At 40.7% G+C, this 26,943-nt stretch overlaps 1 protein-coding gene across 2 annotated transcripts in view; it reads left to right on the top strand.

The window, feature by feature from the left end:
- The window catches only part of PLPPR5 (phospholipid phosphatase related 5), a 135,430-nt gene that overhangs the window by 41,013 nt on the left and 67,474 nt on the right, over positions 1 to 26,943 (top strand). For both annotated transcript variants that reach the window (XM_004002220.6, XM_012176956.5), the window contains exons 2-3: positions 4,471 to 4,603; positions 11,140 to 11,390. In XM_004002220.6, coding sequence (XP_004002269.1) covers positions 4,471 to 4,603; positions 11,140 to 11,390 — 384 coding nt within the window. The remainder of the gene's footprint in view (positions 1 to 4,470; positions 4,604 to 11,139; positions 11,391 to 26,943) is intronic.

The raw sequence follows: 26,943 nt of genomic DNA, 5'->3' as shown, positions 1-26,943 counted from the left end.
ACAAAAGCCAGAATATATGGGAATGCCTGGTATGTTTGAGAATGAAAATGTTTAGCTGTGACTGTAACATAGCATGTCTGGAGGTTTATAAGAGAAGCTGAAAAAGATGGGTTTAGGTTCATCTGTAAATAGTCTGTAAACAGCTCCTGTTATTGCATTGCCTATGAAGACACACTGGAAATTGTAGAGGACCTGGATTGCACACAATTTGAGCAGGGAATATGAAAGCACAGAGGTGAGTTCTGATGATGTTTTAATGCAGGAAAGAAATGATGAGGGACTGAATTTTTAAATAGGGAGAATGATAGAAGTGGACATATTTGAAATATAATCAAAATATAAGAGCACTGGTGGTGGTGGAATGGTTTAGTGATTATCACGTTCGACTCTTGTGACCCCATGGACTGTGACCTACGAGGCTCCTCTGTCCATGGGATTTCGCAGGCAAGAATAATGGAGAGGGTTACCGTTCCTCCTCCAGGGGAATCTCCCGACCAGGGATCAAACAGGGTCTCAAGTATTGCAGGCAGTCTCCTCCATTGCAGGTGGATTCTTTACTGGACTGAGCAAGGAAGCTGATAGAATTTAACAGTTGATAGAGGCAAAGGAAGGAAATGAAGGTTTAGTGTCGGGGTAAAGGGGAGAATTTCAGCCTGTGTGTCCAAGGTGACAGGAGGTTTAGGGTGGGAGACAGGAATTTCGTTTCGGATGGGAAGACTTAGAGCACTTCAACATGCCAATCTGAGCATGCAGAGATTTTGCTATGTAATAAGTGGTTTTGCTATGTAATAAGTGGAGATTTGCATCTGGAGCCCAAGGGAGAGAGAAATATTTAGTGGCAGGGGTTGGGAAAGCCTTAGGAGAAATGAAGTCCTCTAGAGTGGGCTTCTGACAGGCTAAGAGAAAAAGAATCAAAATAAAAATCAAAGAACATGAAATTTAGGTCTGCAATTCACTGACCAGAGCCTCTGCCTCCAAGGCAAACTTAATCCACCTTAGCCTATGTTCAGGTCAAGTTGAGAGCTACCAGGAGAAATGCTCTCTCCTTTCCTGTTCTAATACTGCCTTCTCTGTAGGGCTTGCATCAGAATTCTCTCCATCTGTCTACTAATTATTCTTCCTTGAAGTATAGTAAGGATCGCCCCCTATCTTTCTTTTATGTCATGTTAATTTAGGTTCTCCTAGGGAAAAAAGTGAAAGTGTTAGTTGCTCAGTTGTGTCTGACTGTTTGTGACCCCATCAACTATAGCCCACCAGGCTTTTCTGTCCATGGAATTCTCCAAGCAAAAATACTGGAGTTGGTTGCTGTTTCCTTTTCTTCAGGGGATTTTCTTGACCCAGGGACTGAACCCGAGTCTCCTGCATTGCAGGCAGATGTTTTACCATCTGAGCTACCGGCTCTCCTAGAAGCAGGTACCAAATGTGACTAAATATATAGGAGATTTATCAAGGGAAACATTTGTAAAAGACAAAAGTTGGAGGGTGGTAAGCCAGAGAAGCAAGGAGAGCATTCAGATTATGATGAAGATCTGACTCATGTGAAGGAGAGAGGGAAGGAAGGATAGGGTAGGAGGCACCTCAGAGCACAGCATAGTTCCAAGAAAACTTTGACCAGAATTGTGGGGAGTCTTTATGTCACATCTCGGAGGAATAGTCTCACCTGAATTCCCCCACCACGCTTAGCCACTTCTAGGAGACCCCACAGGCAGTGCTTCGTCACATGCATGCTTAGCCACTTCAGATGTGTCCAGCTCTTTGCAACCCTATGGACTATACTCTGCCAGGCTCCTCTGTCCATTAGATTCTCCAGACAAGAATACTGCAGTGGCCATCCTCTAGGGATCTTCCTGACCCAGGGATCAAACCTGCATCTCCTGCAAGCCTCCTGCATTGCAGGCTGATTTCTTACCCACTGAACCATCTGGGAAACCTGTGACCCAGTAATTAATCCAAAGGAGTGACAACTGGGACCATCAGACCAAAAACCTCCCAGAGCAGAGATCCTAGTGGCGCACATTTCATGGCCACCATAGATGCCTTCAATGAGTCCATGACACTTCCTAAATGTTCTACTGGCACTTACTATCCACACCAGTCAAAACTCAGCATGTACAGCCTTCCACCATAGTTTCATTTTGTGTCCTCCCAGCTGGATTATAAACCCTTCTTTAAAGATCAGTGCAGTGTCCTTAACTCAGAGGCATCTAGGCGTTCATCATAATAAGAATTGTGTTATTTTCATTACTTGAATTTATCTGAGAGTTGTAGCAGTGGGAGTTTTGACTTAGGAGGTTGAGATGGGGGAAGTTAAGAATATGATTTGGTTGAGGGGTCCCATAGATATCCCAGCGAGGGAGGGAGAATTAGAGCATGGAAAGTAGACGTACCCACTAAAGAAAAGCAGACGCTAGGGCCTAGGCACATGCATTTGATTAGGTAAAGTCCAGGTATGCAAAAAAACACGGTATCCAGAGAACATGATGGAAATTGCTAGTCTAGGCAAGAGCTAGCAGGGAAGAGGTCCAGCAAGGTGTAGTGGATGGGAGTTTGAAGTAGACATCACTGCGACTCTTTGAAAACTAACCTTTATACCCATCAGGCAGTTTTCATACACCATAGCACACCTTCTTAACCTTGATTAATTGGACCAGAAGAGACACCTGTCTCAAGCTGAACCTTCCAGGAATTTCGACTCCAGGTTCAGTAAATCTAATTAGTTGAATTTTCCTTGAACTGAGCTGACATGTTCAACACAGAGTTCTTGCTGGGGCAAGCCTGCTGGGGCACTCATATACACTAAGAAGCAGGAGACGCAGATTGCAGAAAGACGAGAATGAGTCAGACATTCAGAGAATTGAGGTGAGAGCGTGACTCCAGAAAAGAAGGAGACTGAGAGAATGGCTGCCTGGACTCCTGAGACATTTCCAACCCTGGACCTAATCCTGTGCGTTACAACACTAGGTTCTGACATAACCCGCCAACCTAAGATTAAATTCCCTATTCTTCTTAATCCAGTTTGAGTGGGATTCTTTTAGTGGTTCAGGTGGTGAAAAATCTGCCTGCAACGCAGGAGACCTGGGTTCAATCCCTGGTTTAGGAAGATCCCCTGGAGAAGGGCATGGCAACCACTCCAGTATTCTTGCCTGGGAAATCTCATGGACAAAGGAGCCTGGTGGGATATACTGTCCACAGAGTCGCAAAGAGTCCAACACTACTGAACAACTAGCCCCCACACACTTTTAGTGGTAGCCAGATAATATTGACCTTGACAGTGTTTGTCAGGTATGCTCAAGACATAAACAGAAAACTCAGAAAAGTGCAACATGCAGAGATTCAGACAAGCAAGAGGTTATCATTAGGGGAACTCGGAAGAGTAGCCTGAACAAGGCAGCTTTTAGTCTGGTAACTGTAAATGGGTAAGCAAGTCAGAAACTAAGCACACAGAACCTGGTTACAGGAACTAGGGTATAGGGTAGAGCCTTCACTGCAGAAACAAGGCAGAAAATGTTGGTTATTAGGAATCAAGTAAAAGAGGCAGACGAAGACCTCTGATCTACCGAGGATGAATTAATTCATACACTCAGAATTCTTGGGTGTCTGCTACAGTCTAGGGACTGTAGTGTGTTAACAGACTGAGCTCGGGGTTCAGTGTACTGTGGGATGGAGCCAACCTGTCTGTGGAGACACCATGATACCTGCCCTGGAGAAGAGAAGGCTCAGAGGGCAGAATCAGTCAAACACTCCTTGTCTACCTGCCACTTAGAATTTTGAATATCTTGTAATGATAGATATTGCTTTCCACAAAGATCCCAAAATCACTTCTCTAGTGGGTGTCAGGGAATTTAACCTTGATAAGATGACCTAAAAAGTGACCTAAACAATGACAAATTGGAAGATGTGCTGTTGGCTCTGGTTTCGTTTCTTATAATCTTATTTCTAGTGTGGTTGTTTGTGGTATTAAATAGTGTCAACAGATAGAGGACTGAGTCAGAAATTTCTGTCTGGCTTGTGATTGGCCTTATGGGGAGCAAATTGTTTAACCTCCTCAAGCTGTCATTTCCTCATCAATATTTTTATGATACATGACACTTGCTCCAGTTCCTTGCTGGGGGATGTTTTTTAATTGGGGTATAGTTGCTTTATAATATTGTGTTAGTTTCTGTTGTACAATGAAGTGAATCAGTTATATGTATACATATATCCTCTCCCTTTTGGACCTCTATCCCATCCCACCCCTTATCCCATACCATATTAATTTCATACATTTTTGAATTAAGAGAAATATGGGTTTTATATATATGGGGGGGAGGTTATAATAAAAAGGTTTGGTCAACCAAATATGGTTCAGCTTTATATCAAGATTGTTACCACTCAGAAGAACTCCTTTTTATCCATTTTTTAAAAGTAGAAATATTCTGCATTTATGCTGGTTAAATTCTAATATTCTTTAATCTTTTATTTCCTTGCAAGATAATAGTTGGAGAAACTGCTGTGTTTTGCCTACAACTGGCCACAAGGGATTTTGAAAACCAGGAGAAAACTATTTTAACTGGAGACTGTTGCTATATAAACCCACTGGTGAGGAGAACTGTACGATTTCTTGGTATGTGTTCATTGAATTCTTTTTATTGTTTCTGAAATAATGTTTATGGATAAGCTAACCTTTAAAATGACCAGCATTTTAACTGTTTGCAAATATTAGGTTATATTTTCTTTGAAATGTGTCAATTTGGTTTTAAAATAAACACTTCATACTATTTTGTCTCCTTTCTCATATTAGTTTCTGCAAAACTCCACTTCATGATGTCATTTCCACATTATTTTAAGGGAAAAAAAATCCCACCACACTTAGATATTTAATATTCTAAAAGAAATTAAAAATTATGTAAATAAAAGAAATGATTTAGTGTTTGTTAAACTTCAGAAACAATGCTTAGGTAGAAATGATGATCTAGGTTGATTGCTGAATATCACAAAAGATGAAAAAGAATAGCTGGACAAAGAAAAGAAATGCTGTGTTTGTTAATTATAATAAGTAGCACTCCATGAGCTACTTCTCAATTGTTGCTTTTTTTTGTAAAACCAACAAAACTGTGTTGGTGATTTTATTAACGGACAAGATTTAATGATACTTTAAATCTCAGATTCTAGCATGAATGCCTATGAATATTGATGAATTACTGAAAATCATCTCAATTCAATAGACATTTGGCCAAGGCAAGGTTTTAACTGAAACAATTAAACTTAATTTAGATTATTATTTCCTGGCTTTATCAAATAAGAAAAAATACAACTGTATATACTAAACAACATTTAGGATAAATTCTTATTAGTATTGGGTACTATAACCCTTCGATGTTATTCTCATATTGATGGGATCAAAATGGGGACTGTGGAGATACTGTGCTTCAGTTCATTTCAGTTCAGTTCAGTCGCTCAGTCGTGTTCAACTCTTTGCAACCCCATGAATCGCAGCACGCCAGGCCTCCCTGTCCATCACCAACTCCTGCAGTTTACCCAGACTCCTGCCCATCGAGTTGGTGATGCCATCCAGCCATCTCATCCTCTGTTGTCCCCTTCTCCTCCTGCCCCCAATCCCTCCCAGCATCAGGGTCTTTTCCAGTGAGTCAACTCTTCACATGAGGTGGCCAAAGTATTGGAGTTTCAGCTTTAGCATCAATCCTTCCAATGAACACCCAGGACTGATCCCCTTTAGGATGGACTGGTTGGATCTCCTTGCAGTCCAAGGGATGATCAAGAGTCTTCTCCAGCACCACAGTTCAAAAGCATCAATTCTTCAGCACTCAGCTTTCTTCACAGTCCAACTCTCACATCCATACATGACCACAGGAAAAACCATAGCCTTGAGTATTTCGAGCTTTGTTGGCAAAGTAATGTCTCTGCTTTTCAATATGCTGTCTAGATTGGTCATAACTTTCCTTCCAAGGAATAAGCTTCTTTTAATTTCATGGCTGCAGTCACCATCTGCAGTGATTTTGGAGCCCCCAAAAATAAAGTCTGACACTGTTTCCACTGTTTCCCCATCTATTTCCCGTAAAGTGATCGCACCAGATGCCACGATCTTAGTTTTCTGAACACGGCTTAGATCCCCTAATCTATATGAAAGCCCATTAAAGACTAATCAGATGTCATCATGATTTTAAAGCTCTCCGGAGATGAAAGGTCTTCATATCTAAGAGTGTTCTTTTTATTGCCATCCACTTATATATCCCCATAGCTCTCATTTATACTGTTGAAAGAATAACTTTTATATAAAACTTTACAAGTTATATTTGTCACATATATCAATACTGTATTCTTGACCCATTTAATCTTTGCATGAGAATCATTTAGTAACAAAATAAGCAATAATATACTTAGAACTGAAGTGTTTTTGATGAAACTGAACTTTCCTAAATTCTGTTAAATTATGTTATGCCTACTTAAGTAAAAATTTTTTATTTGCTTGCACCCATATTTCTAAAGAATATGCAGGCATACCTCCTAAGATATTTGAGCTCAGTTCAAGACCACTACAGTAAAGTGAATATCACAATCAAGTGAGTCACATGACTTTTTTGGTTTCCCAGTGCATATAGAAGTTATATTTTAGTCTATTGAAAAAATACATACTTTAATTAAAAATACTTCTAAAAATAAAAATGGCTAAAAAATGCTAATCATCATTGGAACCTTTAATGAGTTGTAATCTTTTTGCTGGTGGAGAGTCTTGCCTCAACTGATCATATTGGTAGAATCTGAAGATTGAGGTGGCTGTGACAGTTTCTTAAAATAGGATAACAAAGTTAGCCATAGTGATTGACTCTTCCTTTCTCTAGTGATTTCTTTGTATCATGCAATGCTGCTTGATAGCATTTTACCCCTGATAGAACTTCCTTTGAAGTTATAGTCAGTTCTCTCAAGCCCTGCTGCTGCTTTATGTAGTATTTCAAATTCCTTGTTGTCATTTCAACAATCTTCACATCTTCACCAGGAGTAGATTCCAGTCTCAAGAAACCGCTTTATTTGCTCATCTGTGAGAAGCAAATTCTCACCCATTCAAGTTTCATCATGAGATTGCAGTGATTCAGTCAAATCTTCAGGCTCTGCTTCTAATTCTTTTGTTATTTCCACCACATCTGCTGTTACTTCCTCCACTTAGTTCTTGAACCCCTCAAAATCATCCATGAGGGTTGAAGTCAATTTCTTTCAAACTCCTATTAATGTTAATATGTTAACCTCTGCCTATGAATCATGAATGTTCTTAATGGTATCTAGAATAGTGAGTCCTTTCCAGAAGATTTTAAATTCCTTTTGTCCAGAACCATCAGAGGAATCCCTATCTATGGCAGCTACAAATTTATGAAATGTACTTCTTAAATAATAATGTTACTGAGACCAAGCTCACTCTGCTCACTGTACAGTGAGCCAGTTAACCAAGAAACCACGTGTTGAGGCAAGGACTATGACTTTATTTGGAAAGCTGGCTGACCAAGAAGATGGCAGACTAATATCTCAAAATGACCATCTTATTGGAGTCTGGGTGCCAACGTCTTTTATAGAACAGAGAGGGAAAGGAGGTGAGGAAGTAAAGTAAAAAGGTATTTATCTTGCAAAATAGGGGATATGTTAATTTCTTCTTCTGTGCAGCCATTCACAGGTGGGCTGGGTTAGACTGTCTCTAACAAAGGCAGAGGGGCAGGGTTCCTGGAGACAGATCATTATGTGTGATATAGTTAAAAAAACAAACAAACAAACAATGAAAAGTGAAGATTAAAATCAAAGAAACAGATCCAACATGGAATCAGAATTGGCTCGTCCCTGCAACAGTAAGACTTGAAAATCAAAAGTCCTCCTTGATCCATGACCTGCAGAATGAATGTTGTGTTGGCAGGCATGAAAACAACATTAATCTCATTGTGCATCTCCATCAGAGCTCTTGGGTGACCAGGTGCATTGTTAGTGAGCAGTAATAACTTGAATATTTTTTCTAAGCAGCGAGTTTTACCAATGGGCCTAAAATGTTTAGTAAACCATGTTATAAACAGATAATCTGTTGTCCAGACTTTGTGGTTCCATTTATAGCGCACAGGCAGAGTATATTTAGCATAGCTCTTTAGGGCCCTAGACTTTTCAGAGTAGTAAGTGAGCATTGGTTTCACCTTAAATTCACCAGCTGCATTAGCTCCAAAGAAGAGAGTCAGCCTGTCTTTTGAAGCTTTAAAGCCAGGCATTTTTCTTCTTTCTAGATCTGAAAGTGCTTGGTGGTATCTTCTTCCAATAGAAGGCTGTTTTATCTACACTGAAAATCTGTTCTTTAATGTAGATACCTTCATTAATGATCTCAGCTAGGTCATCTGAATAACACTGCAGCTTCTGTATCAGCACTTGATGCTTCAGCTTGTACTTTCCTTCCATGGAGATGACTTGTTTCCTTAAACCTCATGAATCATCCTCTGCTAGCTTCGATTCAAACTTTTCTTCTGCAACTTACTCACCTCTATAGAACTGCAGAGAGTTAAGACCTTGCTGTGGATTAGGCTTTGTCTTGAGGGAGGACTGTGGTTGATTGGATCTGTCCAGACTACTACAACTTGCTTCAAATCAGCAATAAGGCTGTTCCACTTTCTTATCATCAGTGTGTTCACTGGCGTAGCACTTTTAATTTCCTTAAAGAGCTTTTTCTTTGCATTCATGACTTGGCTAAATGGCACAAGAGACCTAGCGTTCCAGCCTGTCTCAGCTTTCGACATGTCTTTCTCATGGAGCTTCATCCTTTGTAGCTTTTGATTAAGGGCGAGATGTGTGACTGTTCCTTTCACTTGTATATTTAGAGGCTATTGTAGGATTTTTAATTGGCATAGTTTCAGTAATGTTGTGTCTTAGAGAGTAGGGAGGCTGGAGGAGAGGGAGAGAAATATAGGGGAATGAGTAGTTGGTAAAGCAGTCAGAACACACGCATTTATCAAGTTCACTGCCTTATATGAGTACAGTATGTCTTGCACCCAAAGAACTACCATAGATGACCAATAACAAATAAATCATAATGAAAATCTTTGAAATCTTGAGAGAATTGCTAAAATGTGACAGAGACACACAGAGTGAGCCAATATTAGTGGAAAAATAGCACCAGTAGATTTGCTCAACACAGGGTTGCCACAAACCTCCCATTTGTTAAAAAAAAAAAAAAAGTATTATTCGTGAAGTCCAATAAAGTGAAGCTCCATAAAACAAGCTCTGCCTGAATGGCATAAAGTATGCATATAAGCCTGTGCATGTTTCTTACTTATGTGATTTAAAAGATATTTAGAAGTACTTGATTTGTTTCTTGTTTCCTTGTTTATCATGATTTGGATGTTTCTAATTTACTATAATAAAAGGGAAGCTTGCAAGAAAAGCATTACTATAGAATAAGACATCACTCTTTTTTAGTGACTTTATTCTGGAGGTCACACTCCAGTGTATCTGGAGGATACACTCATGGGATCTCACTTTAATAAGTATCTTTGTAGTCAACTTCAATATTGGACTTGGGCCTGATGCACTATTTTAATTCTGAAGCACATTTGGGAGCTTTATAAATATCAAGAGACATTTCCATATCTTTATCAAATATTCCTCTCTAGACAGGAAAACTTATTATACCAGATAAAAGAATGGTTTAGTTAAATAAAATGAGTACATCTTAGCCTAGATTCCAAGGGAAGAGAGATGAACACTTGCCATTTAGGTTCCTGTGCTAGGCCATGAGATTTGAAAGGTGAGGGTATATACAATAACATTTTATTGAGCTTCATTCTCTTCTTTTTCTCTGTCTCTGCCAAATTTCTGATTTTAATAACATTTACTTGTATGACTCATGGAATGCTGGTAAGATGGAAAGAAAGCTCTTCCTTGTAAATGTTTTCAATAAAGAACTAAGGTCTTTGTTTCATTGTGGTTTATATACTCATGGAGTTTTGCTGTGTGCGGATTTGGGTGTTAGAACCTTTTATAATCTTATATAATACTTTGAAAATGAAAAGGATAGTCATGTATCTAATCCTGGAAAAATATTTTTTTCCTGCTGATTTGCAACATAACAGTCAATAATTATATAAAGCCTTAGGAAACAAACAATCCAGAAATACATGACAAAGAAAAAATCATCTAATTATCATAATAGAATTATATGCCTTTTTAATGAACCAGCTGTTTGGAAAGTAGTATTTTGGTATAGTTTTAAAATGTCCTTGATGGATTTTATTATAAAAAATTATGAAAGAATGGATTTCTTTACATTGATACCACATCCTTGTAGACTGTAGCTGGAAGTTTGACAATGATGCCAAAGAATCTGTTTTGCCTTTCTTACCTAAATAAGAGATAAGTTTTGGCATTAGTGGCCAATTATATTGAATTTAGAAAATAGTTTCGGTTTTTGAGTAAATTGACATATTCCTTACAAAAGGGGGGAAATTTATGTACTTAATATTCTATGTCCAGGTAAACAAAGCAAGTAAATTTTAATATTGTGAAGATAATTTAAAAATTATAATCTAATTGCTTTATTATTTACTAAATTGTCCCAAACTTGAGAAATTGAAACTCAATACATAAAAAATAAGCTGGGACTTAGCAGTTACATGATTTTTTAAAACTGATGGCCTAAGATTTTGCTAATTGGCACCTCCAGCTGAGTTAATACCAGTTAGAATGGGCTTAAGAGGTATAATTAAAGGGAGATGACTGCTCTGTATTATGTTAGTAAGATATTCAAAAATAGGGAAAAAAGAAAGATTGCTAACATTAGTAGAAGGTGATAGACTGAACCCTCTCAAGGGAAACACGTCTCCATTTAAAACATCACATTACCCAAACACAGTCTTAGAACATATTTTCTTCTTTTATCTTATGTCTTATAAACCTGCCATGCATAAAAATGTAGCCAGTGGCAGACAACTCAATATGTTAAATAATTTAACACTCCCACTACTTCAGAAAGCAAAGGGGGAAGCTGGAGGGAGTGAAATGGAAGGAACCATATGTATGGACGTGTATGAACGATTCCATAGTTTCTAAAATATTTCCATGTTGGTTTATTGTAAACTGAAGCACAACAAAGCAAAGAGTTTAAAATGGCGTGTTTTTCTTCCTCAGGAATTTATACATTTGGACTGTTTGCAACAGATATCTTTGTAAATGCTGGACAAGTTGTCACAGGAAACCTGGCTCCCCATTTTCTTGCCCTGTGTAAACCCAACTACACGGCACTTGGGTGTCAGCAATATACGCAGTTCATCAGTGGGGAAGAAGCCTGCACAGGCAACCCAGATCTCATCATGAGAGCAAGGAAGACATTTCCATCCAAAGAAGCGGCTCTCAGTGTCTATGCAGCTATGTATCTGACAGTAAGTAAGGATTAGAAGCCATTCTTAATTTGTCTTTCTGGTAATTCTCCCCAAGTAGAAATTATTTCTCCCTGCCATAATGGAAGTCACATTAACAGTTTTCTGCAGGCCATTTAATTTATCTTTAATAAAAGCTGTTGGTACTGTGACTAAAATTAAGTCAGTCGACTCTCATGAGATTATGTGTGGGTAGTTTGTTGTATTAAAAAATATAGCCATTAGCATTTCCATTTGAGAATATGTTTGTCTTTATATTAAATAGGGCTTAATGGAAACAAATTTGTCCTTTGCAGTCCTTATAAACTTATAATAGTATAATTAAGAGAACTACTGAGGCCTCTTTGCTGCCTGCTCAACTTCCAGTGTTCCCTGATGAAGGTAGGGAAAGAGGCACTCTTTCTCTAGAAAGTTCTTTTTTATTGGTAACTCTATCATCTTAGTATCTCAGCCACTGTTTTAGTATTTTGTTATAGAACTAACCAAAATGCCCTTAAAAATTATACACGTTTTATTCATTCTTGAGTATTTGCCGTCATTCTAGTGGTAAGAGCCAGACCGTAGGTGCAGCTGTCTTAGGATGTTTAGGTGGAAGGAAGTGGTCACCACTGAGTGCATTAATGCTGGGCTGGCAGCTCTTGTCCCCAGTGTTTGTATCCATCGTTCTTAACCTTTATCACCAGAGGCTGCCTTGAAGCTATAAAGTTGTACTCCAAAAGTGTTCTTTGAAGATTTTTTCTTAGCTCCAGTAAGAAGTGCAGAACATTTTTCCTTTTGGAGTTCTCCTAGTAAATGGTGCCAGTAACTACTTCTAATTTCAGCTCATTGACAAGAAATCTCAGGGCCAACGTCAGCCAAATTTGACTAATTTCTAATTGCTTGGAAAAACTCAGATTTATTTTTCCCCTCAGAGCTATTCGTTTATGGAAATGTTTTTAATGTTCCTAACGTAAGCTTGTCAGTTTATCTCTAAAAGAGAGAATATTTCCTGTGACACTTCTGCTTGATATTGGAAATAAAGATTTCTAGATAAAAGACAATTTAAGAGTGGAACTATAGCATCCTACATAATACTCACAATGGCACAGTCATTTTGGAGGTCATAAGGGTGTGCGTTTTAACATTTTTAAAACGTTTAAGCCAAGCTAATTCTACCATTCACTTCTTGGAGTTTAAAAGAAATCCCATCAGGAAAATTTTTATAGCATTAAGGAACAAATCTCATTCTATTCATTTTCTCTTCTGTACAGTTTTCCAGTTACAACTCTCTTCTTACCCTCATACTGCTCCCAACACTGTTTCTCTAATTGCCCCTGATTTCTTTAGCCCATTAGTTTTGCTTTCTGCTGCACATTTTAAGGTACTTGTAGACTTGATATAAAATCCAATCCATGTGTGTTCTTTCTTAGTCTCTAAATTGCTTGACTGTTTGTTCCAGCTCCTCTAGACGGTGGAGCAGTTAGCCTTAGTATGAAGATTTAAAATTTGTGTGAATCAGGAACAGTAAAATATTTTTCTTTCATTGTCATCACATCTAAATCTTATGTTTGTATTTGTATCTGGATGTTAATTGTAAAGGTCTTCCCTGGTGGTTCTGATGGTTAAAGAATCTGCCTGCAATGCAAGAGACCTAGGTTAGATCCTTGGGTTGGGAAGATCCCCTGGAGAAGGAAATGGTAACCCACTCCAGTATTCTTGCCTGGGAAATCCCATGGACAGATGAACCTGGCAGGTTATACAGTTCATGGGGTCACAAAGAGTCAGACGCAAGTAAGCAACTAACACACATTAATTGTAAACACATCTTGCATATAGACATGTGACCAAGCCAGTGACTTGAGACAAATTCCAGAATACTCTCAGACACCAGATACTGTTACATAATTATCTTAGCACTGATATAGATTTTGTTGTGTGATCAGGGTATGCCAATGGTAGTTAATGTGTTAGTGTAGTGAAACTCTTGGTGCTTCTATTCTGCCAAAATGGTGTGTCTGCTGGCATCTGTTTAGCAACTTCTTATCTGTTTTTTGTTTGTTTTACCAGCTTACTTAAAGGCACTTATTTAAGCTACGTCTGAATGAAAAGTCACACTTATCTAGTCTAGACTTGGGGCTTCCCAGGCTGGCACAGTGGTAAAGAATCCAGCTGCCAATGCAGGAGACACCAGAGATGCTGGTTCAATCCCTGGGTTGGGAGGATCCCATGGGAGAGTAATGGCAACCCACACCAATATTCCTGCCTGAAAAGTCTATGGACAAAGGAGCCTTGCAGGCTACAGTCCATGGGGACTCAAGGAGTCGGACGCAACTAAGTGACTGAGCACACACACACACACTGTTCTAGTCTGTAATAAGCACTTGGAGATGTTTTAACAATAACAATTATTATTAGCAAACATTTATTGAGCATTTAGTATATGCCAGGCACGAGTGCTTTACTTTTATTTCTTTAATACTTTACTAGTTCTTATTTATTTTAGAATTTCTTTATTATTTTTTACTATTTGTGTAATAGTTGATTATTTATCACTGGAGGAGGGAATGGCCACCCACTCCTATATTCTTGCCTGGAGAATCCCATGGACAGAGGAGCCCGGTGGGCTACAGTCCATGGGGTCTCAGAGAGTTGGACACGACTGAAGCAACTAAGCAGCAGCAACAGCCCTAATGTGTGTGTGGTTAGCTGAATCCCCTCCTGGTCCTGCATAACCTCTGCATCCATAAAAGTTAAAACCAAAGGTTTAGGTGGTAGATATGTTTAGAGGAAAAAAAAATGTGATAACAATCTAGCACTCAGAAATCTTCTATCGTTAAACAGCAGTTCAGACTGAAAATCAGGATTCCTGCTTGTAATTACTTTGAAAGGTACCGCTGTCTTTTTAACAATAGATTCTGTTCTCTGCTAACTGCCTTTCTCTCTTTTCCACCACCCCTTTGTGTGTGTGTGAGCGTGGGTGGCTGCTATGGCAACCCTGAACATAACTCCTACTGCAAATGGAGGCAGTACAGTCAGGATTTGCTGTTATATCTGAACCTATACACATGCATATATTTTCTCCAGCTTCACTGGAGACACCTTGGGAAAACTTTATAATAAAAATGTTGGGGTTTTCAACAGGAAATGCTTGCCAGAATTTTTACATGTAGATGAATAGGGGAAAACAGCCATATTTTCATATTCTCTGTGGAAATATGCTTATTGCTGCTGTATTTAGGCAGAGATATATTTGTTTATTGTGGTGAAGGTGTTATAAACATATATAAACACATAAATAAAAATAAATGAGCCCTATTAGGAAGTATGCAAATAAGAATTGAAGAACATTTTCCTGATGCTTCTCTTTGTGGATTAGTAAATAAAATGAAGGAACTTGAACTCTCCCTTAGCATCTGACTTTAATTAAGGCTGTGGGGATAATTTGATCACAGAGTTGTTATCTTTTGCTTTTCTGAGAACTTTCAGGGAAGAAAATACTATGCCTATTTCTGCAAATGCTGTCGGTTTCCCAGGAAGAAATTCTGGAGGTTATTTAACCTTCAACCATTAAATTTATAATTCAGTGTTGAGTTGTATTAGAATAATATTTAAATTAAGCTTGTGGCATTTCTTTTCATATAAAATGGATAAAACGTTTTTCAGTTAAAATCAAATGAACTCCAGAATTGGAATGAGACATAATGTTTGATGCTTTTCCAGTTAACCTCATAAACCATTGAAACAAAAAGTCATAGAATGGTCTCTGTAGATCACTTCCAATTCTGACCTCAGGTTTTCTGAAAGTATTTTTTTTAGAAAGGGAAGGGTCAACTATATTTATTAGTTTTTTGCATTATCTGTTGCTGCTTAACAAACCACCCTAAACCTCCTCCAGAATTGGGGGAAGCATGCCCATTTTTGAAGCAGTTGACTCCATGAGACCATCTAGTTGGGGGCAGTGTTTGGAGAAAGGATTGGAGAAGGTAAAAAGAAAATCTCTGAACTATCTTCACAAATTTGTCTTCACTGGCTGGTGAGACCTGGTTGACATCAGAAAGCCGTTCCTGGAAATCATCCCCACTCAGGAGTCATTTAACTCTGACCTGTATAAGATCCCTGAGCTCCAGATTTCAAATGAGCAAAATTGTGTCTGGTAGACAATACATCAAACAGTACTTGTTGAGCATCTACTCATAATGTGGCTGCTATGCTGTCACTTGACCACCGGTGCCACACTGCTATTAGTCGACTGACATTTCTGTTGTGATCCTTCAGCTGTATGGTAATTGGTATTGGGCAGGGGAAGGAACTAAAGCTGTCTGCCAAGTACCCATTGGGTTCCAGTATTTTCACCACCATAGACCCCTTTTATAATTTACCTTTTTCTTCCCAGCTACCACTCCTCCACGAACTCCATGTTTTCAAATGTTCTGTTTAACATAGTAACACTTTCCCATCCCAACTTAAGCCCAGATATTAAACAATGGTCATAATAATAAAAATGTAATATGCTGTTTGAAACTGCACAATGCAGTTATTGAGCTTGCATACATACAATTATTAAATAATAAACAGTGCATGATTGAAGACACATGGGTTCTCTGCCTCGTCACCATAATTTTACCTGGCTTCTGTAAGTGATACTTATATCTAGGTATTCTGTGATTGACCTATGGATTTGTAGTGGCATCTGGTTCTCTGCTGCTGCCGCTGCTGCTGCTAAGTCGCTTCAGTCGTGTCTGACTCTGTGCGACCCCATAGACTGTAGCCCACCGGGCTCCCCCATCCTTGGGATTCTCCAGGCAAGAACGCTGGAGTGGGTTGCCATTTCCTTCTCCAATACATGAAAGTGAAAAGTGAAAGGGAAGTCGCTCAGTTGTGTCTGACTCTTAGCGACCCCATGGACTGCAGCCAACCAGGCTCCTCCATCCATGGGATTTTCCAGGCAAGAGTACTGGAGTGGGGTGCCATTGCCATCTCTGATTACATCTCAAAAATTCCTTGTGTATTCCACGTATCAGAACCACTCAGCAGCATGAGATCACCATTGTTGCCAACTGACTTAGTATAGTTCCAGGCAAAGGCAAAGAGTACTGACATTTCAGTTAGTGCATGTGGGCTTATTATGGGTAAATATACTTTTCTATTAAGCTCTTTGAAATATTGAGAAATATGTCATAGAATTTCATTAATATGTCTGGGGTTTCTTCAGTTCAGTTCAGTTCAGTCCAGTTCAGTCACTCAGTCATGTCCAACTCTTTGCAACCCCATGAATCACAGCACGCCAGGCCTCCCTGTCCATCACCATCTCCTGGAGTTCACTCAGACTCATATCCATCGAGTCCGTGATGCCATCCAGCCATCTCATCCTCTGTCGTCCCCTTCTCCTCCTGCCCCCAATCCCTCCAAGCATCAGAGTCTTTTCCAGTGAGTCAACTCTTCGCATGAGGTGGCCAAAGTATTGGAGTTTCAGCTTAAACCTCATTCCTTCCAAAGAAATCCCAGGGCTGATCTCCTTCAGAATGGATTGGTTGGATCTCCTTGCAGTCCAAGGGACTCTCAAGGACCTTCTCCAACACCGCAGTTCTTTTGCATCAATTCTTCGGTGCTCAGCTTTCTTCACAGTCCAACTCTCACATCCATACATGACCACTGGAAAAACCATAGCCTTGACTAGACGGACCTTTGTTGGCAAAGTAATGTCTCTGCTTTTCAATATGCTATCTAGGTTGGTCATAACTTTTCTTCCAAGGAGTAAGCGTCTTTTAAAAAATTTCATGGCTGCAGTCACCATCTGCAGTGATTTTGGAGCCCACAGAAATAAAGTCTGGCACTGTTTCCACTGATTCCCATCTATTTCCCACGAAATGATGGGACCAATGCCATGATCTTCGTTTTCTGAATGTTGAGCTTTAGGTGTTAGCAAACTCCGGTTTGAGGATTGCTGACAGCCTTTGGATATTCTAATTAGGAAAATAGGACTTACTATCATTGGGCAATATAAGATAGCCGGGGCTCCATTATGACTTCTGTAGTCCCTAGCATTTGGATGTGTACCTTCATGGGCCACTTCTGCCATTAAAAAGTATGTTCATGCATGCTAAGTAGCTTCAGTCATGTCTCACTCTTTGTGACCCTAGTAGCCTGCCAGGCTCCTCTGTCTATGGGATTTTCCAGGCAAGAATACTGGAGTGGGTTGCCATTTCCTTCTTGAGGGTATCTTCATGACCCAGGGATTGAACTGGTGTCTAGTATGTTTCCTGCATTGGTAGGCAAGTTCTTTACCACTAGCACCACCTGGGAACCCCCTAAATATATATATATATATATATATATATATGTGGGCTTCCCTGGTGGATCAGCCATAAAGAATCAGCCTGCCAATGCTGGAGACCCTAATGGACAGAGGAGCCGAATGGGCTACAGTCCATGGGGTTACAAAAGACTCAGACATAACTAGCAACTAAACAGCAACAACAGCATGTGTATAATGTTATGACTTCATTGCTATAAAAACAAATTTATAAATAATATATGTTGAAGATTTTATTTATTATTCACTTTTACCTTCTGGTGTTAATATTAAGACAGTTTCATAGGTCCTTACAAGTATCACTGTGCCTACTGGATACGTTTTTCCTGTGGATGGTACACAGATAATAAAGTTCTGAGTGAAATATGATTGTTGATGTACCTGGTAATGACAGTGGGAGCCTGTGAGTCAGATAATATGAAATGTATAGATTGGAGCAGCTGGGGGATCCTTCAGCGCTTTCTCTGAGAGTCCAAGGGGGAAGAGATCCCTATTGGCAAGCACCGTGGGGAGTGCTTCAGAAGTAAGTGGTACTTGGGATGGGTCTTGAAGGTGAATATGATTTGAATAGGTAAAGAGTCAATCCAGGTAAGGGGACAGGGAGAGCAAAGGCCAGGAGCAAAAAACAGCGGATATATTTTGGAGGGACTGAGGGAGGGTACCTCTCATAAGGAGTATATGGTGGGGGTGGGATTGTGGGGTTAAAGAATTAGCAAGGATAAATAGATCAGAAAGACCTTGTAAACCAACCTGAGACTTCATGCTCAAGTTAATAAGCAAATAAATGCCATACGGAAGCAGTTCTTTAGAATGATTCTATTTACTGCAATTCCTGTAAATATATATTGAGTATGTAGAAGTCATCAAGCCTGTACATACTGATGTAAACTCCTCCTGAAGTTTAAAATGGTCTGCTGCTGCTGCTGCTGCTGCTGCTGCTGCTGCTGCTGCTGCTGCTGCTGCTAAGTCGCTCCAGTCGTGTCCGACTCTGTGAGACCCCATAGACGGCAGCCCACCAGGCTCCCCCGTCCCTGGGATTCTCCAGGCAAGAACACTGGAGTGGGTTGCCATTTCCTTCTCCAATGCATGAAAGTGGAAAGTCAAAATGAAGTCGCTCAGTTGTGTCCGACTCCTAGCGACCCCATGGACTGCAGCCTACCAGGCTCCTCTGTCCATGGGATTTTCCAGGCGGGAGTGCTGGAGTGGGGTGCCATTGCTTTCTCTGCCCATGGACTATACAGTACATGTAATTCTCCAGGCCAGAATACTAGAGTGGGTAGCCTTTTCCTTCTCCAGGAGATATTCCTGACCCAGGGATTGAACCCAGATCTCCCACATTGCAGTTGGATTCTTGACCAGCTGAGCCACAAGGAAAGCCCAAGAATACTAGAGTGGGTAGCCTACCCCTTCTGCAGTGGATCTTTCCAACCTAGGAATCGAATCAGGGTCTCTTGCATTGCAAGCAGATTCTTTACATCAACAGTAAAGAGGGAATTAAAAAGGAAAGAAACTAAAAGTGAAGGGACGATTTTAAGGAGATGGTCAATCTCAGACTTGAAATGATAAGCATTTGTATTCACCTGGTTTCCTTAAGACTGAAAGTCCTAGTGCTGATGAGACCAGAGTCAAGTGATATGAAATGTATAGATTTTAGCAGCTGTGGGACCCCTGTTTTCTCTGAGAGCACAGGAATAGGAAAATCAGATGTAGACCCAGAGCCAGTGCTTTGATGCACACCTCAGGGTTTATACACCATCACCAGCTTGCTTGGACTTCTCTGGTGGCTCAGGACAGTAAAGAATATGTGTGCAATGCAGGAGACCCTGGTTCAATCCCTGGGTCAGGAAGATCCCCTGGAGAATTCTCAGGAATGACTATCCGCTCCAGTATTCTTGCCTGAAGAATTCCATGGACAGAGGATCCTGGCAGGCTATAGTCCATAGATTTGCAAAGAGTCAGACACTTCTGACCGAGTTAACACTTTCACACTTTCACCAGCTTACTTAGATGCTACGGCTAAATGGAGCCAAGCTTTCATTTATTGAAAAGTAACTCAATCTTCAACCCTAAGGAAAAAAAAAAAAAAAGAAATCTAAACCCAAAGGAAGTAGAAGGAAGGAAATAATAAAAATTAGAGTGGATATAAGTGGAATTAGAGAATAGAAAGCAATAGAGAAAATCAATGAAACCAAAAGCTGGCTCTTTGAAAAAACCAACAAAACTGACAAACCCTTAGCTAAACGGACCAAGAAAAAGAGGAAAGAAGACTTAAATTACTAAAATCCAGAAAGACCTTGGGGCTTTCCTGGTGGTCCAGTGGCTAAGACTCTATGCTGCCAGTACAGGGGGCGTGGGTTTGACACCTGGCCCTGGTGGCTCAGACGGTAGTCTGCCCACAACGCAGGAGACCCAGGTTCCATCCCTGGCTCGGAAAGATGCCCTGGAGAAGGAATGGCAACCCACTCCCGTATTCTTGCCGTATTCTGTCCACTTCGTGGACAGAGGAGCCTGGTGGGCTACAGTCCATGGAGTTGCGAAGAGTTGGACATGAGTGAGTGACTAACACTTTCACTTTCAATGTCAGGGAACTATGATACAATGCGCTACGTGGTGTGGCCAAAAGAGTAAAAAAAAATTTTTTTTTAAGAAAGACTGTACATAAAGATGAAAATGATAATGAAAAGGATTATAATTGTTCATAAAATACCACTAGTGACCTATATTGCAGACAAATTAAGTAACTTAGAAGAATGCTCAAACTACTGCACAATTGCACTCATCTACTCATCTCACACACTAGTAAAGTAATGCTCAAAATTCTTCAAGCCAGCCTTCAGCAATACATGAACCATGAGCTTCCAGATGTTCAAGCTGGTTTTAGAAAAGGCAGAGGAACCAGAGATCGAATTGCCAACATCCACTGGGTAATCGAAAAAGCAAGAGAGTTCCAGAAAAACATCTATTTCTGCTTTATTGATTATGCCAAAGCCTTTGACTGTGTGGATCACAATAAACTGTGGAAAATTCTGAAAGAGATGGGAATATGAGACCACCTGACCAGCCTCTTGAGAAACGTGTATGCAGGTCAGGAAGCGACAGTTAGAACTGGACATGGAACAACAGACTGGTTCCAAATAGGAAAAGGAGTATGTCAAGGCTGTATATTGTCACCCTACTTATTTAACTTCTATACAGAGTACATCATGAGAAATGCTGAACTGGAAGAAGCACAAGCTGGAATCAAGAGTGCCAGGAGAAATATCAATAACTTCAGATATGCAGATGACACCACCCTTATGGCAGAAAGTGAAGAGGAACTAAAAAGCCTCTTGATGAAAGTGAAAGAGGAGAGTGAAAAAGTTGGCTTAAAGCTCAACATTCAGAAAACGAAGATCATGGCATCTGGTCCCATCACTTCATGGGGAATAGATGGGGAAACAGTGGAAACAGTGCCAGACATTATTTTTGGGGGCTCCAAAATCACTGCAGATGGTGACTTCAGCCATGAAATTAAAAGACGCTTACTCCTTGGAAGAAAAGTTATGACCAACCTAGATAGCATATTGAAAAGCAGAGACATTACTTTGCCAACAAAGGTCCATCTAGTCAAGGCTATGGATTTTTCCAGTGGTCATGTATGGATGTGAGAGTTGGACTGTGAAGAAAGTCGAGTGCCGAAGAATTGATGCTTTTGAACTGTTGTGTTGGAGAAGACTCTTGCAAGTCCCTTGGACTGCAAGGAGATCCAACCAATCCATTCTGAAGGAGATCAGCCTTGGGTGTTCTTTGGAAGGAATGATGTTCAAGCTGAAACTCCAATACTTTGGCCACCTCATGCGAAGAGTTGACTCATTGGAAAAGACTCTGATGCTGGGAGGGATTGGGGGCAGGAGGATGAGGGGACGACAGAGGATGAGATGGCTGGATGGCATCACTGACTTGGTTGACGTGAGTTAGAGTGAACTCTGGGAGTTGGTGATGGACAGGAAGGCCTGGCGTGCTGTGATTCATGGGGTCACAAAGAGTCGGACACGACTGAGCAACTGAACTGAACTGAACTGAACTGAACAGTCTAGCACCATACCATGAACTCTCTATGCCTTAATCTTCACAATGGCTGGAATGAAATTTGGCTATCTTCATTTTACCAGTAACAAAACTAAGGATGCTTGCATGTGTGCGTGTGTGGTCATTTCAGTCGTGTCTGACTCTTACACAGAAGCTAATTAACATGCCCAAGGTTATTCAGCTAGTATTTGTTAGAGCCAGGACTGTGACCCAGGGTGGTGTGACGCCAGAGCGAGTATTAGGTTTCTTACATCGCACTGCTTCCTGAGGTGTGCCCCAGTGAAGAGAAGGCAACTGCATTCTGTTTCCCAGTGCCTTACACATAGTCGGTGAAGGAAACTAGTCCATTGATTTTCACTGAAATGTTACACAATATGAATTAGGAAAGTTGTCCAAAAAGTATGCATTCCATAATTTCCTGGTTTGGGTCCTATTTTCCAGGCAGCCAAGTAGCTCAAACACTAAAAGTAATATGAATGGTCATTATTATTGGAGTTAATTGTACTTTGATTTTAAGTAAATGCATATTTTATTCTTATGAACCTTAATTTTGAGTATCTTATGTTCTGCATAGTGTTTTCAGATGGCACAGAACTTTAATGGCTTTAAAAAGGACAACTTTTAACTTATCTTTAACTTCTTTATAAGTATGATAGTCGACTGCATGGTAACATAGCTACCATTGGCCATGCTTCATGCTTATTAGACCTCTGTGGTGGGCAGTATCACTTTGATGTTACGGGCCAGAAGTGTATTCATGAGTGTGGGATGTTTCCCCGAGTGTCTGTCAAGGCTCCAGTGTGCTAACCACCTCTCATTTATCTTGCCTGATCGGAATGATGTCTTGGATGTAAAGGCTCAACATGGCTTTCAGTAAGATGTCCAAAATGTCCACCTCACTTCAGACTATGATGTGGGAAATGAGTCGGAAAGTTAACACAGCACTGACATAAACTGAGAGGTGAGGAGCAGCCCATTCCAAGCGAAAGCGGACCGATTACATCTTCTTGCTTGAGACAGAAAAGAACACATTTGACAAATCAGTGGTTACCTCTACCTGGTTGAAGATTCAGTAATCTATAGTCATTCTCTAGGATCTGTCTAGACTGGTAAATTAAATGGACACATGAGGAGACCTGCAACCCCTGCATTCTTGAGATCCTAAGTGGTGGCATTAAATCTTTACCATTCCCTTTCCTAATGTAATAGGATTTTTCATTTTTATCCTGGCAGGAGTGGAAGAATACTGTTTTCATAAGCTTCCAATTGAATTCCCCCAGTACTCCACCTGCCTAGGGGAAAATGACCACTGGCTGTGCTCTCAGACCTAGTAAATCCACTGTGAGCCAGAGTCTGGTCTGGACTCATTTATTATGTAGTCCTCACATGACCCTACTTTACCTTGAGGCCATGATGATGTTCATTCAGGTATCCAGGTTAACAATGTCCACTCAGATCCTGTGTCCAATAGTCCTCAAAATATCTGGATATTCTCTTTTGCCCAGTGTATAGTCACTTGAATGAATGGTCATCAGTCCTTTTGGGGCAGAACTGGGAAAGTCATTACAATATATATTTTCCATAAATACATAAAATATGTATTTTCTGTAGTGTTGCAGATCCTTCCCTCTGGGTCCAAAAGTTGTCTCATTGGCTCTCCAATCTGTTTTGCTCCGAGGAAAGGCTATGATCTATAAGTCATCTCTAAAACTTTCAGCTGGTCAAATCCCCTTGACTGTCACTCAGGCCTCTGCATTATTATAATAATTGAGACATTCCCTCCCACCCCTCCCCTGCTTCTGATGGTTCAGCACCATAACTGGCTTCTGTTTCTTCAGGCTTCCCATCATCCACATGGGTACTGGGGAGCCCAGCTCTGTGATAGGCTCTTCTACCATCCTGGCCGTGCAGGAGGGGTGCTGCTGGGATTTTGCATCGTGCTGGTGGCCCTCTTGCTGACACTTGCCTGACACCTCAATGAATAGCTCATCACCTAGGTCCTTCCATGATGCACAACCCTCTAGCAGGCCTTTGTGATCATATCATATGTCCATTCCAGCAGTGCCCATTTCTTTGAGACTTCTCATTCCTTCCTTCACCAACTGCCAGGGCAATTCAGGCATGTCAGGTTTATTAAGAGAAAGCAGTCATTTTCTCTAGGCTTTTAGGAGCCAGCCCAGCAAGGTGTTTCTACTGTCCCCTGGAGCCTTGCAAGATTGTTAAATCCTAAGTGCTCAGGGAAAGTATCCCTATGTCAACAGACATTTGCTTATCCTTTTTCTGTTTCATTCTTATTGATAAAGTTCCTTCAAAATCTAGCCCCCTAGGTCTGTCCTGCCTCCAGCCTGTGTATGCTGGCTAATTCTTGCAGCTTCTTAAGGGTGGAGTCTATCTGCTTCTCATCAGGGTCCTCACATCCTGGGCCACTTAATCCTAGTCATTGGCCTGGCAGTCAGGAGGAGCAGTGGGGGCAGATCATGAGGGACCCCCTGGTGCATTGGGGGAGAGTGACTTCTTATTTCCCCAGTCATGCATCTTGGCATGGGTAAGCTGAGGGAGTACTAGCATTTTGTAGGTAGAGGTGGGCCACATCTGAAGGCTCTAAGGGTTTACAGCAGCCTTGTTAATCAAAATCTTCAGTCATATCTACCCAGATGTCCCCGTCCTTTGTGTAAAGGTCTCAGATTTTCTGCACCAGGGTCCTGACCTTGTGTGCATAATGGACCTGTTTTAGCTGAGCACTCAGTCACCTTTGAAGGTCCCTTGACTTTTAGTTAGTAAGTCATAAGTTGGTCTTCAGCTTCTTCTACCCTCATATTACAGAATAAACAACCTCTTTCTAAGTTACCAAAGAGGCTCTCTGGCCTACACACTCAGTTTTCATTCGTTTGTTAACTCCCCTCAGCTTTTCATTTTCTCTCTGTAGGGCACCAGCAAGACTTAATAAGAATCAGCCAATTTTATTATCCCTGAAGGCATTGTTTCCCTGATTCCTCAGTTGCTTGAATCATTGACCTGGCTGACATCTTCCTCCCACCTAGAGGGACCAACCACCAGGCTTCAGACTTTCAGTGCTGAAATCAGGGATGTTTGTGCAAACCAGAATGAGTTACTTAGCCCAGGGGTCCCCAACCTCCAGAATCTAATGCCTGATGAGCCAAGCTGAAGCTAATGTAATAATAATAGAAATAAAGTGCACAATAAATGTAATGTGCTTGAATCATCTTGAAACCATTCCCCCTTCTCCTGGTCCATGGAAAAATTGTCTTCTATGAAACCAGTCCTGGGTGCCAAAATGGTTGGGGACTGATGAGTTAGCCTGTTCCTACCAGAGCATTCTTCCAAGCCACTACTGATGACTTTTAGCAATTGCATAGCTACCTGGTGGACTGTCTGTGCCTCACACACCACGTAGGATGAGGCCCTCATTTCCAGCCAGGATATGTTCCCAAACGTATCTTACCTCCTGCTATCTTAGACCAGCCCTGGTACCGACTCCATTAGTCAGGATTCTCCAAGAAGTGAAAGAGATTTATTGGAGGGTTGGAGGGGGGGCAATATTTGCAGAAGTTAGAGGAAAGACACAAGATTGGATAGGGAGAGTCCTAGCCAGTTCTGAGCAGAGGTTGTCCATGAAAAGAGCCCACATTGGGCATACATGGGCAAGCCTTAGAACCCATGCTATGCTTAGTCATTGATTTGGGGCTGGCCAGGAAGATTGTGGCATCTGCTCAAACACTATGGTGAATCCAACTGCTTTAAAGGCAGAGGCTCTCAGCTCACTTCTCTCCTAACAGCACAATAGCTTGATTTTTGCTGAGAGGAGATCAGAGGAACTTACCTCTCTGGCTGCTACATGGCTTTCATCTAGTTCTAACTTAGAGAGGTTCTCATAAGATAATGAGCAGCAAGGGGTTAAGAGCATGCTGTATCATCTTCTGTGATCCTCTCTGTACCAAATGTATTTGCATTTGAAGTTGCCATAATGTATAGCAAAAATTATAACTGTTATTTCAGTCATCAAACTTCTCCTAAATGGATGGACGCTATAGTTCAAATCTTAAAGGAAATCAGTCCTGAATATTCATTAGAAGGACTGATGTTGAAGCTGAAACTCCAATACTTTGGCCACCTGATGCGAAGAGATGACTCATTGGAAAAGACCCTGATGCTGGGAAAAATTGAAGGCAGGAGGAGAAGGGGATGTCAGAGGATGAGATGGTTGGATGGCATCACCGACTCAATGGACATGAGTTTGAGTAAACTCCGGGAGTTGGGATGGACAGGGAGGCCTGGCATGCTACAGTCCATGGGGTCACAAAGAGTCGGACACGACTGAGTGACTGAACTGAACTGATAGTTCATTTCAAGGAGATTCTTGGCACATCTTCCACTGTATTACAAAAGACATTACCTTCTCCTGTGAACACAGTCTGCTTTGGGCCTTTTGTTTGTTTATGCCATGTAAAGAAAATTTTGAAAGGAGAACAAAGGACTTCAAATAACAAATAGAAATTCTCCTATAATAGTGTAGAAATTTAGAGTGTAAAAATAATAACTGTTATTATGGCATGCTTACTGGGCTAAATGTTTTACAGATAGTATATTTACTGCTTTCTTTCCTTTGTCAGACAGATTAATCAGGCATATTTTTGTATATAGGAATGTGTGCTTTTAGCTTATGTACAATGTAGGAAAACGTGATTTCTTGAGACATGGTAAAATCTCCACCATCAAAAAATAAAACCGACAACCCTACAATACCATCCATAAATTTGAACTAACTTCTCGTTGCTGAAAGACTGCATCTAGAAAGACTAACTGATACTCCCTCACCTTATAAACTAGTAATTATGTGGGTTTTGTTCTTCTCCACCCCAGCTACACTCTACCTAAACTACTCTTCAGACTTCATCCACCAGAGATCTTATCAAAAGCCTTTTCAGACATTTGTTTGTCTGACCATTTCAACATTACTAAGACTCTTGATCTGGAGAAGGCAGTGACACCCCACTCCAGTACTCTTGCCTGGAAAATCCCATGAAAGGAGGAAACTGGTAGGCTGCAGTCCATGGGGTCACTAAGAGTCAGACACAAAAGAGCGACTCCACTTTCCCATTTTACTTTCATGCATTGGAGAAGGAAATGGCAACCCACTCCAGTGTTCTTGCCTGGAGAACCCCAGGGATGAGGGAG

This window comes from Ovis aries, chromosome 1 (genome assembly GCF_016772045.2).
Source record: "Ovis aries strain OAR_USU_Benz2616 breed Rambouillet chromosome 1, ARS-UI_Ramb_v3.0, whole genome shotgun sequence".
Classification (NCBI taxonomy): domain Eukaryota; kingdom Metazoa; phylum Chordata; class Mammalia; order Artiodactyla; family Bovidae; genus Ovis; species Ovis aries.
This window is presented reverse-complemented; position numbering and strand designations above follow the sequence as displayed.